Source organism: Cyphomyrmex costatus, unplaced genomic scaffold (genome assembly GCF_001594065.2).
Source record: "Cyphomyrmex costatus isolate MS0001 unplaced genomic scaffold, Ccosl1.0 scaffold567, whole genome shotgun sequence".
NCBI lineage: Eukaryota > Metazoa > Arthropoda > Insecta > Hymenoptera > Formicidae > Cyphomyrmex > Cyphomyrmex costatus.
In genome coordinates this window covers 201058-214444 of record NW_017279855.1, presented here as the reverse complement: position 1 = coordinate 214444, position 13387 = coordinate 201058, and the positions used below count along the sequence as shown (strand labels likewise).

The following is a 13387-nucleotide window of genomic DNA, read 5'->3' as shown; positions in this document are numbered from 1 at the left end:
TGCCCCGCGTTCGTCCGTCAACATGACAACTCGTCATTCCTGAGGGTCTTGCAGTCCTCGCAAGAGAGAGAGAGAGAGAGAGAGAGAGAGACAGTGGGAAGTACTCTCTTTTTTTCTCTCCCAAGACGCACCACGAGGAACGAGACAAATTGCGGAGTCACGAGCACAGCTGCTATCGAAGCTCGGTCTTAGGAAAGCGCACGTGCCGCGAACGCTAGAACAAGCGCATCGTCGTCGATCGATTCCCGTTGCGAGAACTGTCATCATGAGTGCACCACAGGCACCAGTCAAATTACGGAACGGGGTGGTGAAGCAGGTGAGGAACCGCCGGACGCGCTACCCGGCCGCCTTTCTCGTGGCTCTTTCTATCTGTGCCACGCCGACCCAATGTTGACCCCCTATCCGCTTATCCAGTTTGCAGAAACCACACCGTGGAACATATGGTTGCAATCTGGAGCCACGGCAGCCTGCCACGTGATGTTTCCTAAAATCCTTTAGATATGCATTACGTTAATGAGAATATCTTTATTGTCCCCTTTCTTTTTAATTTATTCATTGTTGAGTGACGAGTTTGTATTCACCGAAAGATGTTAGCAATTGCGTAACTAGTACTTGATCTAAAATATGATATGGTGCTGGATATTTTAGGATACTTAAAGTTTCCTCACGCTGCAAAATTTTAATTCCAACTGTAACTTTATATATTTGTTACGTCAATGATATCACTGTTTCCTTAATGTATTTCTTGTTGAAAGTTATGAATCAGAAAGTTCTTTTTAGCAATTGCATAATTGATATTTTAATCCAAAATATAATGTGGTGCTGGATATTTTGGGATACCTTAAGATTTCTCACACTGTAAAATTTTAATTCTAAAGTTAATATCAGATATTCATCATGTTAATGAAAATATTTTCACTTTTCTCTTGCTTTTTAATTTATTTCTTGTCAAGAGCGTTATGATTCAGAGGAAGTTTCTATGAAATATTAGCAATTGCGTAATTAATGTTCTAATTAATCTGAAATACAGTGCTGGATATTTTAGAATTTTAGAATTGCCTTATGCTGCAAAATTTTAATTCTAAAAAAGATTCTTGACAAATATTCTTGACTTTAATGAAAAAGCAATTCTATGAGAGTTAGTAACAGTTTATTAATAAGTATTTTATGTGAAATCTAAGACAATACTCTGAATATTTTGGAATACTTAAGCTTTCTCACACTGCAAAATTTTAATTCTAAAGGTGACATCAGGAGACACCGTTGTTATCCGTGGACAACCTATGGGTGGTCCTCCACCTGAAGTAATAATTACTCTGTGTAACATTACTGCTCCAAAATTGGAACGTTGGAAAGGAAATGACAAGTATGTAAAAATGCTCATTTATACTATACAAAACTATTCCTTGTAAAGAAGGAATTTTCTTATTTTCTACTTTTTTAGGCTAAGCGTAGATTTATATAAGTCTGTTGACAATAATTTAATTATGAAATTAAAAAATAATTTATATATTTGTAGCATGGATGAGACCAAAGATGAACCATACGCTTGGGAAGCAAGAGAGTTCCTACGTCGAAAGTTGATTGGTCAAGATGTCACTTTTGCAACTGAAAAGTCTGTCAATACTGCCAGAACATATGGAACTGTCTGGTTAGGAAAGGGTATTTATTATTTGTGATATATACTATATATACATTTGCTAAAACTTGAAAATTGATTGTGTTCAACAGAAAAAGCAGATTTATAACTATTATAAACTTAAAAACCAAAGATTCTTACAACTGTAGGGCAGCCATGCCAAGAAAAAATGTCGAGCGCTCCACCGGTGTCGGGACTTGAACCGAGGTTTCAAGTCGCGTCCATATTAGCAAGCAATCGTCTTGCCGTGGAGCTACACAATCCGAGCTACAAACTTAGTTTATATTCCATACAACAATGCTTTTTCTGCTAAATGCAACCAACGGCCATGAAATTTTCTTTGTTGGGATTGGATTGTTCCTTTAGATCTAAAAGTGTAATCCAGTCAGTACAAAGAAAACTTTCAACAGTTACAAAGTAAATATTCTGCTGAACACAGTGATAATTAAATTTTTGCATCACAATTGTTATTCTAGACAGGAATGGTGAGAACGTAATTGATACTTTGGTGTCTGAGGGTTTGGTGACTGTTAAGAAGGACAACCGTAATTCTACGGCTGAACAGCAACGGTTAATCGAACTGGAGAATATGGCAAAAATTGCGAAGAAAGGAAAGTGGTCGGATTCGCCGGTTTCCGAACACATACGGGACATCAAGTGGACTGTTGATGATCCTCGGAAATTGGTCGAGAAATTCGGCAAAAAACCAATCAAAGCAGTAATTGAGTTCGTCTTCGACGGCTCTACCGTGAAGGCTTTCCTCTTGCCTGATTTTTACAGCATAATTCTGATGATCTCGGGTGTTCGCTGTCCTGGCTGGCCGAATGGTCGTCGTGAGAATTCTGTGGGCGATCCTTATGCGGACGAAGCTAGATTCTTTGTGGAATCGCGACTCTTACATAGGGACGTCGAAATAGTGCTGGAATCGGTCAACAATAACAACTTCATTGGCAGCGTTATTCATCCTAAGGGTAAATTTGTTAAAATCTGGCATTTTAACATTAGAAATATCAAGAATCATTATTGACTGTTTCTATTTTTTTGATTAATTTAGTATATTGCTTATGTAAAAAATAAGATACTGAAATTGTTTCTATTTTTAATAATAAATGTCCTTTATATTGATGAAATATTTAGTTTTTATATTTTTTATTTATAATTTATTTACTTGATCTCCTTTTAAATAAGTAAGAAGTTGGTACTTCTAGTGTTAAACACATCTAGTAATGAGCAGCATATGCTAAAGTATGTACAATAAGCGTTCGAAATAATTGAATTTAATTATAATCAATGATTTTTTATTTGTATTAGGAAACATTGCTGAAATTTTGCTGAGCGAGGGATTTGCGAAATGTCAGGATTGGTCGATCAGCAACAGTAGATCTGGCGCGGAAAAGCTGTACCTCGCTGAGAAAACCGCGAAGGAGGCACGTTTACGACTATGGAAAGATTACAAACCGTCTGGACCACAGATCGAGTTTACTGGCACCGTTGTAGAAATTGTTAATGCGGATGCGTTAATTGTCCGAACTCAGAACGGGGAAAACAAGAAAGTATTTTTGGGCAGTATTCGACCGCCGACCCGTGAGAAGAAGAACGAGGACAGCAATAATACTACTCGATCGAAAGATTTCAGACCGCTTTATGATATACCGTGGATGTTGGAAGCGCGAGAATTTTTACGCGAAAAATTCATCAGGAAAAACGTAAAAGTAGTAGTCGATTATACGCATTATTATCCGGCTAGGGATAATTTCCCAGAGAAGTTATGTTGCACCGTAACTTGCGGCAAAACGTAAGTGTAAATCTTTGAAATTACTTGCAGTACACCTAAGTTAGTGTACTAAAACTGCTATATAAATATTTTAAATTATTAATATTATTAACTGCTCATATATTTACCTTACTCTTTTAAATTTAATTTTTTACTCATCTTTCCTCTCTTTCCTCTTTAATGTGTTAATAATAATGTAGTGCGAATAATCAAGTTTACCATAAGATTTCGCCTTCTAATATGATTTATAAAAAAAATTATCATTTAATAATTGATAAATTTTATCTTATACATTATCATGTCAACAGGAACATTGCAGAAGCATTGGTCGGCCGAGGTCTTGCGCGAGTGATCAAATATAGGCAAAATGACGATCAGCGTTCCTCTCAGTACAATTTGCTGCAAGTGGCTGAAAGCAAAGCTGAAAAATCACAGCATGGACTGCACGCGAAGAAAGACATTCCAGTTCACAGAATAGTGGATCTCTCGAACGATCCCTCGAAGGCAAAAGCATTCTTGACTTCGCTCAAACGAGCGCAGGGAATCAGAGCGGTCGTCGAGTTTGTGACAAGTGGCTCGCGGCTGAAACTCTATCTTCCCAAAGAAGACTACATTATCGCGTTCGTGCTGGCTGGAATAAGAACTCCGCGTTGTCAGAGAACATTGCCCAGCGGTAGTGTGATCAAAGCCGACGAGTACGGCGAGAAAGCTCTCGCCTTCACTAAGGAGCACTGTTTTCAACGAGATGTGGAGATCAAGATCGAAAACACGGAAACAAAGTTGAGCGGTTTCATTGGTTGGTTAACGGTGAACGATGTCAATATGTCTGTTGCTCTGGTCGAAGAAGGTCTGGCTGAGGTTGTAAATTTCCCGGACTCTGGAGAACTGACCAAAACTCTCAAAGCCGCAGAGGAACGTGCAAAAGCTAAAAAGCTTAATGTAAGTAAATGTGCTTAATTTTTTTAAATATTGAATATGTACTTCATTAAAAAAAAAAAAACTAAAATGTAACTTGTATTATATAGATTTGGAAGAATCGCGTGGAAGCGCCAGTAGAAACCGACAAGATTATGGACGAAAAGGAGGGACAAGAGCGAAAGATCGATTATCAAAAGGTTGTGATTTCCGAAGTTACTGACGATCTTCATTTCTACGCCCAGTTTGTCGATCAAGGTAGCTTGTTAGAAAATATGCTTCTACAATTACGCCAGGAATTAGCCGCTAATCCACCGCTTCCTGGCGCCTATAAACCAACCAGAGGAGATCTAGCGGTTGCGAAATTCAGCGGTGACGATCAGTGGTACCGTGTGAAAACGGAAAAGGTTTCCGGTACTAATGTCAGTGTGTTCTACATTGATTACGGCAACAGGGAGACCCTTAATGTTACGCGAGTTGCCGATCTACCTGCGCGTTTCGCGACTGATAAACCATACGCCCACGAATATGCGCTTGCATGCGTGACTCTTCCGAGCGACGTAAGTAACGAATTCTTATACTATTTATTTTCAGAAAATAAATGTATTAACGAAAAGATGATGTTTTTACAGACGGATGACAAGAGAGCAGCGGTGGATGCATTTAAAGAAGATGTTTTGGACAAAATTCTGCTCCTAAATATCGAATACAAGCTAAGCAGCAATGTAATTGCCGTGACGCTGATGCATCCCAGTACAAACGAAGATATTGGGAAGGGTCTTATTTCTGACGGATTCTTGCATGTTCAAAAGCACCGAGATAGAAGACTTACTAAATTGGTTAGTCAATGTCTGTTGTACTTGTATTCATCTACTGCGATAAAATTTCTATCTTATTGAAATATAAATTCCCGAACCCATTTTTATAATATTGCCACTTCATACTCTTTTACTCGCAACCTTTAATTTTCCAATCAATTAAAAAAAAATTAATGTAGAAGATCGAACCTATTATTTATAGATTATGAATTGACTGCTCTACTGTCATCTCTACTGCGATAAAATTATATAATACTAAAAAAGAAAGAAGACTAAAACGGGCGATCAAAAGATATCAAATAAAAATAAACCTAATTTTTTAATTTTAAAATTTGATAAAATCATTTCTCTTGATTACACATCTATTTTTCTTTCTTTTACTGTGCTGCTTTGTAAAAATAAGCCTTTGTATCTATATTTATTGAAAAATTATTATATTTGTTGTGTGTTAACTATTTGCAGATCGAGGAATACAAGAAAGCCGAAGAGGATGCAAAGCACAATCATCGTAATATTTGGATGTACGGAGATGTAAGGCCAGAAGACGATGACAAAGAATTCGGGTTGTAATTCATAATAAATGCTCAATAATTTGGGATAAGCATTATTAATTATAGGGGAAAAGAAAAGACAAGATCGTTATAAAAAAAAAAAAACAAAATAATAAACAACAGAATGTCTGAAACGAGTCTATGGCTGCATTCGGGCAGCGCGCTATTAGCGCCATTTGTGTGGTACGTCCTTGTCTCACGTCTAATGGACGACAAAGATAAAATGAAACAAATAGCGCTAATAGCGTCTCCCCGAATCTAGCCTATGTATCGTTACATAGACAAAAAAAAATGAATGTCAATATGAGAACTACATGTTGTGTTAGTCTCAATGCAATTAAATATCTCAGTATATAAAAAAATAATTGTACATATATAACTATTTTAATAATTTCTGTAATACATTGAACAAGGTGCGCATGCACTCCTTGAACGAGACTATACAGCCATTGGCTCTACATGTATTCTCATCGACATTTGTTAATTTGGTGCCACAAATACGAACTGTTTGAAGACCTGATATTTTCAATATGATATGAAATTTTCAATGTGCAATTCAACAGATACATCAATCATGTTAGATATATTAATTGCTATGGATAAACAGCAATCATGTTAATTAATGTTGTACTATTCTTTTCAAGTTTTTATATGCAAGGATGATCATGTAGCTATAGAATTTGTAATTGCAGATTTAATCGGACAGTTATAGTTAAACTGAGATAAGGAAGATTCATATCAACAGAATATCAGTATTTTCGATTACAATGACATAATTCGGATAATATATTTTTTGACTTTTTCAAAGTGGCACGTGTGACGTATGCAAATTCAGTATAATATAAAAAATGGGGTATATACAAAAATGTGACCTTAAGAAAAATATTTTGCTCATCACAATATGTACTCCTTCGAATCGAATAAGATTCCCTGTGGTATTTTCATAAAAAAAACAACAGATATTTTAAATAATCAAGTTAATAACAAACATCCTGTATAGTAATAATAATGTGAAGGAAGATACTGTAAAATTATACTGTCTTGCTATCTCTTTTCAGATGAATTCACGTTATTCATGTACGTTATATGCATAAACAAGTTTGATACATTAATGTACTTACAAAAAATTATTTATGCACAGTTGTCTCACAAATCAGTCCTATAAATTGCAGTACAACAAGTATAAAATTTTAAATATTCAAAATATATTTACGATAAACAAATGTTATCTACTGTGTGTTCGGAAGAAGTAAGTCGCAATATTCTGTGGTACAAAGAATACATGTGTTTTCTTATATCTAAATTCTATGCACCATAGAATAAACTTGCATGTTTATTTTATCAGAATTACTACACACACACACACACACACACACACACACATATACATAACACATTATATAGTGCATAATTTTAATTTATATCATCTTTAACTATGCTGAAAATAATTTTCTAACTTTTTTTAGACGCTTTGTGATGAAAAAACTTTTATTTGTGATATTTTGTTCACGTTATCACGTTATCATTGACTTTGTAAATAAAATCCTATTGGATGTTTGATATACCGTACACACTGTAGGATCAGAAAGTAAAAGAAAGACTTGTTCGAATTACGTTAAAAGTATTATGATTCTTTTAAAGATCCATTCAAGAGTATACAATACAACAAATTCTGTTACATTGATATACTCGATTCCTTTACATTACTGTTATACGTAGCGATAATACTTTATAATTGTCGAATATTTTTCTCTTTTCTGCAATAAAATAGAATATGTTGAATAAACCAGGATTGGCAAGTAACGTGTTACTTTTAACGTCATTACCGTTACATTTTCTTCTGAGTAACATTAATGGTAACGCAGTTACATTTTTGGGATAACGGTAACGATTTTACTAGTTACTTTTATCGTTACTTTATTTCTAGCTACGTAAATGCTGAGTCGTAACTAGAGCGTGTATGTGTGTGTATGTGTGTACACACATTTATCAGTTTTATTCCTCTTCTAAAAGATAGAGTTCTGACATTTTTTATATTTACCGCGAAAATCTACATATTCTGTTATAATTACAGAAAAAAAGTAACGAAGAAGCAACAACTAGTTACATTTTGAGTGACGGTAACGGTAACGAATTATTTTTATGAGATAACGTTGCCAATCCTAAAATAAACACAGACAGTATCATAACTATGTTGTAGAAGTGTTTGAAACAATGATCAAGAAGTTTAAATAAATACAAGAGGAATGTTTTCCAATGTGTGAAACTTACTAAAATTCGCACCTTGTTTCACCGCTCGTGAAAATATGTATTGAACATTGAATGCACATTTCTTGTGAATCTTTACCTCCAATTAACACCATTCAGCTCTCCTTGAGTTACGATCAGTATTTTCGTTTGCAAGTTTTTGAGGTGAGAAAAATATTCATTATATTGAGATGTTGTTTCGATCAATAAATCAAATATTTTATAAAGTAAAAAGATCATTTTAATATCAAAAAATTTTAATGTGACACAAATTTTAATTATCATCTTTCGATGGCTACATGTTCAATCAATATATTTAATTATATTTGCGTCCCAAGAATATGTGTATAAATGTCTTTGTATCACACAAGTCGTACAAAATCATAATTACTGTATCGTCTAACTTAAATTGTCATCCTTAGGAAGCTATATATTTAATTTACTATATGTTTGAGCACATTTGCGTCCCAAGAACACGAGTATAAATCATCTTTATACCATGCGAGTCCTCGCACAAAATCGTAATGACTATTATCTTCGTATATCTGTGTCAATTCTCTTTCGGTATCAAATACTTTAACCGATGTGTTATCAAAACAGCATGCTAACTGTTCTTTCCTAGAAAAAATTGATAAATTATCATAAATTTATTATCATCGAAACAATATATTGTATAAGAAATATTCTGTATAAGAGTTATATATATTGTACAGAAAAGTAAATTGATATTTCTGATAAATTCTCACCTCTCTGGAGTTGGATTGAATAGCAGCTTGTGTATACCCCTATCATATTCGACTGACTCGCATAACGGAACTTCTGTTTGCCTAATGTCAATTATTGCAATGCTGCCTTCAACTGTGCCTATTGCTACAATATTTTCCAAAGTAGTATTCCAAGATACTGCTGATAAGGGACAATTATTTTTCTTGAAGATAGCTTTAAAAAATAAAATGAATTATTTTTAACAACGTAATAAATTGAAAAAAATAGAGCTATAAATATACGAACAACTCGCTGGTTTAGCTCGTCTAATATCCCATAGTAATGATTCGGAATCTAAAGAGACAGATGCAAATACAGAACAGCACATAGGCTTCACATCTGTACCAGTAATTATGTCTAGATGCGCAAAGCTATACGAGTAGGTTGCAATTAAATCCTCTATATCCCATATTTTTAAGCTGAAACAAATATGAGATTATAAATTCTCTATAGCTGATATACAGTGGGTCTATTGGACTCACTCAATATCCCTCCAGAGCTGATAATGGGTGTATTGAACTCATTATAATTTGACTGTTTGAATAAAAATTATTCTTATTTGAGTAAAAATAATTTAGTTTCCTCTGTGAAGTATTGTTCAGATAAAAAATATATTTGAATTTATTAGTAATTTTTAATTCTCCTATCTATTATTGTAGCATTGTACTATTTTACACAAAATGGCAAACAATTAAATTTTCTTTATGTTACATCTGCAAGTTGTCACTTCAGTTCTTTGAAATTAATCAATGCTTTAAAAAAATCAAATAGTTGAAACCTATTTATTAGATGTTGATTAAAAGGCATTAATTAATTTTAAGAAATCAAAATGACATAAGAAAAGAATAAAATACTAAGAACAGAATACTAAGTTTATTTTAATAAAAATAATAGTAAGATAGGTTTTGCATTATCCTTGACTTCTCAGACCCAGTAACTGTTTTTAGCATCAGCTCCACAGAGCTAATCTCTTTCTCTAATTTTTTTCTTAGATTGTAATACCATATATTTTGGAAACTTTTTACCAACAATCCATTCCTCCTGTGACAATGTTTCTCTGATTGAAAAACGCAGATACCGACAGAATGCTGCTGTCGTGCTGACATACATATCCGAGAAGATGTAACTCAGACTGCTCGTCCATTTCAACTGTCTGATAAACCCGTACAGCACCGCTATCCTCCACAATAACAAATATGTTCTCGTTCATATAAACGGCATCGCAAACGCCACTGTCTATCCGTTGCTTTATGGTGGCTTTCTCTCGAGAAAAATCCGAGATATCCTTATAGTACCAGAGAGAACCATTCCAGTAAAGGTCGACCATATTAGTGCCTCCGAGAAGAGCATTGTTCTCTATAATAGAAAACTTCAGCTATAATCATTAACTATAAAGGAATTGTACCACTGAAAATGAATTTTTTCCAGACAATATAAACTAACAGTAACATTACATGATTATTATGCTTTCTTACTTAATAATATAAATATGATATAATACACGTTTTATATAACACAGTTATATTATTGAGTAGAAAATTATAACATTATGAATATGTAATGTTAGTGTTTGTGTCCTATGGATTTATAACTGTATAATTTTATAACTTCTTTCTTTCTTTTTTTAATATAATTCTTTTTATAATATAGAATATAATCAAACTCGATTTTGTAGTATAATCCATTCTACAACTTTTTATAATTATAAAATTAAATCATAACTTCATAACTAAATAATTAAACTCCATAACTTTATAACTGTATAATTAAACTCCATAACTTTATAACTGTATAACTGACTCCATTAACTTTATAACTTATATAAACCCCATAACTATGGTTATATTCCAAAATTTACTTCCAGCACTAAAAATATGTAATTTATGTCACATGTATTAATAGATTTTCAGTACTGGCAGTAAATTAATAGATTTTCAGTACTGGCAGTAAACACAACCTATTTAACTAAATACTCCGGATATACTCTTTACCATTGTAAATCGAGAAAAACTGTAGCTGCTTGGTCTCGACGGGCGTTCGGTTTTCTAGAAATGCTAAGTTTCTAAAAAGATCCCCATTAATAATCGCAGCGTTCATCGCGAACCAAACCGTCTATCGAACTGCAAGAATGAGGACGATAAAAGGATCAAATTTTGTGATGATTTTCAAACTGTTGTAAGGTTATATCATAGAGAAACCTAAGAATGGACATCCTGGCCTTTTTCGTGTACCAAAATCTCATAGGGTAATATCCACGTTTTTCTGGTTCTCTTCCATACTATTACGTGAGTTAGACAAGGACGAGCCATTAAAGTTGATTATTCATTTTTGTCTAACTCACGTATTAGTATGGAAGAGAACTACAAAAAAAACGTGAACATTACTCCAAAGGCCAGAATATTCACTCTCAGGCTACTCTCTAGTTATATATAACCTAAGTTCCTGCTGTCGGCATCGGGCTGTGTGGCTCCGTGGCGAGACGCAGCGAGACGGTTGCTTGCTAATAGTTGCTTTTCATTTACACACAAGTGAAATTGAGTCTGAAGTGGTCTGAGATGAGCTGGAGTATGAAATACTCAGATTAATAACGTCACTACTTGCTTACTTTGGTAAAATTAACAACACCGGTTCATAACCTCAATATATATTTTAAAGTGAGTTTGAGGTTCAGTAAGCACATGATATTTTGTACAGTTTGTAGGTGAAAACCTCGGTTAAGGGTCGACAGGAGTGACCCGTGGAGACCAGAAATATTTTTGTTATGCCTTTTTTACAAAAAAAAAAAATAGCTCTGTACGGCCTTCAGGAGCCTTTTCTGATTACGAATATCGTAATTAAAACGTGATCCATCCAGTATTTTAGCCGTAATTTGGGTATAAAAATTCATCTTCGACTAAAGGTCTCCACGGGTCACTCCTGTCGACCCTCAAATCTCACTTGTCAGAATGCAAAAGGAACGCGCGTTCAACTGAGTTATGATGTCACAAGTGAGAATTATCGGAGAATCGGTGTAAAAGGAAAGCAACTAACGGACGACTCGAGGCCTCGGCACCGGTGGAGCGCCTGATATTTTTTCTCGCCCCAGCTGTTACCCTATCAAAAAGCTTCTTTCCGTCCATACGTCGGAGTATTAATTTTCGGAGCAGTTTTCACCGATTGGTCTACTCTACTTCTTCAATCTCTCCTTAAATTTCGAGTTAAATTTATACAACGCCTAGATATTATTTATTTTGCCTTTCAGATAATTTTGTTAAAATTTTCTTGAACAATTCTTCAAGAACAGCCAGTGAGGATAGACACGCGTCCACAGTCACATACAAATGCATACAATACAAAACGCGCGCAACAGTCGGTTTGCGCTGATCTGCGCGTGCTCGTTGCGAGGTTGGAGTACAATGATTGAATCAAAGAATCCTCTTTAGGTTAAATGGTCTGTTTTTTTTTTTCAGCCGAATTTTTTTACACAGTTCATTTTTTCTTATTTTCTTTTTGCCGTGGAGAGAAAGTGAGGAAAGGAATGAACGATGCAAGGAGTTCAATTCTGAAAAGAATTAGAACGGGTCACAGGTAGAAGCGAGATAATGCAAAGCAAGAAGAGGACAATGAGAAGAGATTAACTCGAAAGTGCGGGCGCAAAAAAAGACGATAAGCTTGGACTGAATAAATAAATTATGCAGAGCAAAAAAAAAAGAATTAAAAAAAATTTTAATTTTTAATTTTTTTTTTTAAATTTTTTGTAAAAAAATTACAAGCGTAGAATACGTCAGCAAAAGCCGAAAGAGGTCCGAGATATAATAATTGGTTCGCTTTGGAGCGAGAAAAAGAAAGAGAAAAAAAAGTAAAAGAGAGCGAGATAAATAAATAGAAAAATAAAAGTAGTTAATTTTTAGCAATTGAGCCTTTCTGCATTTAATAATTAAATATATTGTCTTGTTTCAATGAGTAAAAAGATTCATATAATATATCATAATATTTTTAAGAATTTATCATATTCGAAACATGTTAAAATTCCTAAAAAAAATTTTTCAAATTTTCTTAAAAAGATTTTATAACACAAAGAAATGTGGGAAACACCATATTCAGTCAAGGTGTATCTCTATGCTTATAATACTTTTTGCAAATTTATTTATTTTCCAGTTCAAAGCAAACTGTGTGCCGATTATTTAATTATTAGTCTTGAAACACAGTCCTAAACTGAAGCTAGAGTAGTAATATCATATAAATTAAATTGATAAATAATTTAATATTTATTATTATGTTCTAATATATTTAAGATATCCTACTGTCCTCACTATATGTTATATGTTGAAATTGCAGAATAAAAGAATCTTAAAATATTTTACATTATAATTAATTTTATGTAGATAGTTATAAAATACAGTTGAACAATTATTATTATCTATAATATTAAAAAATGTACATTGTAATAAGGCTCAATATGTTTTTAAAACAACTAATATAGAGAAACAGGGCAATGAGCCAATAAATTAAGTTAAAAATATAATATTTACATTTAGAGAGAAATTCTAAAATATTAAAGTTTAATTTTACATAAAATTCTAACATTTGTATAAAGAATTAAAAAAATATATTATTAGAGTTCAAATGATAAACAAAGTATTATCAGAGAGAAATCTGAGTGTGGACATCCTGGTCCATTTTTCGTATACCAAATCTC

At 33.6% G+C, this 13387-nt stretch overlaps 2 protein-coding genes across 3 annotated transcripts; one reads left to right on the top strand and one right to left on the bottom strand.

Annotated features, from left to right (window-relative positions):
• The first annotated feature begins 219 nt into the window (after positions 1-219).
• On the top strand, positions 220-6274 carry Tudor-SN (staphylococcal nuclease domain-containing protein 1). Its single transcript, XM_018546615.1, has 9 exons — positions 220-316; positions 1245-1366; positions 1520-1662; positions 2116-2610; positions 2951-3434; positions 3722-4352; positions 4439-4888; positions 4961-5167; positions 5609-6274. Exons 1-9 carry the CDS (start codon positions 266-268, stop codon positions 5714-5716), a joined length of 2691 nt encoding a protein of 896 aa, XP_018402117.1. The 5' UTR covers positions 220-265; the 3' UTR covers positions 5717-6274.
• A 2003-nt stretch (positions 6275-8277) lies between these two features.
• LOC108779254 (methylosome protein 50) lies at positions 8278-11444 on the bottom strand. 2 transcript variants are annotated; one of them, XM_018546637.1, is made up of 6 exons: positions 11144-11444; positions 10701-10829; positions 9735-10065; positions 8956-9128; positions 8691-8883; positions 8278-8562 (listed from the first exon to the last, which is right to left on the bottom strand). In XM_018546637.1, exons 2-6 carry the CDS (start codon positions 10804-10806, stop codon positions 8379-8381), a joined length of 987 nt encoding a protein of 328 aa, XP_018402139.1. In that variant the 5' UTR covers positions 10807-10829; positions 11144-11444; the 3' UTR covers positions 8278-8378. The 2 variants fall into 2 exon arrangements, with proteins under 2 accessions (XP_018402139.1, XP_018402140.1); XM_018546638.1 differs by lacking the exon at positions 11144-11444 and having other exon boundaries at positions 10701-10845.
• Between the last annotated feature and the right edge of the window lie 1943 nt (positions 11445-13387).

Coding starts and splice junctions, on each gene's coding strand:
- Tudor-SN (XM_018546615.1), top strand. CDS start 266: ATGAGTGCACCACAGGCACCAGTCAAATTACGGAACGGGGTGGTGAAG. Junction 317..1,244: donor GGAACGGGGTGGTGAAGCAG/GTGAGGAACCGC, acceptor TTAATTCTAAAG/GTGACATCAGGAGACACCGT. Junction 5,168..5,608: donor ATAGAAGACTTACTAAATTG/GTTAGTCAATGT, acceptor AACTATTTGCAG/ATCGAGGAATACAAGAAAGC.
- LOC108779254 (XM_018546637.1), bottom strand. CDS start 10,806: ATGAACGCTGCGATTATTAATGGGGATCTTTTTAGAAACTTAGCATTT. Junction 8,884..8,955: donor ACGAGCTAAACCAGCGAGTT/GTTCGTATATTT, acceptor TATTTTTTAAAG/CTATCTTCAAGAAAAATAAT. Junction 8,563..8,690: donor TTCAATCCAACTCCAGAGAG/GTGAGAATTTAT, acceptor AATTTTTTCTAG/GAAAGAACAGTTAGCATGCT.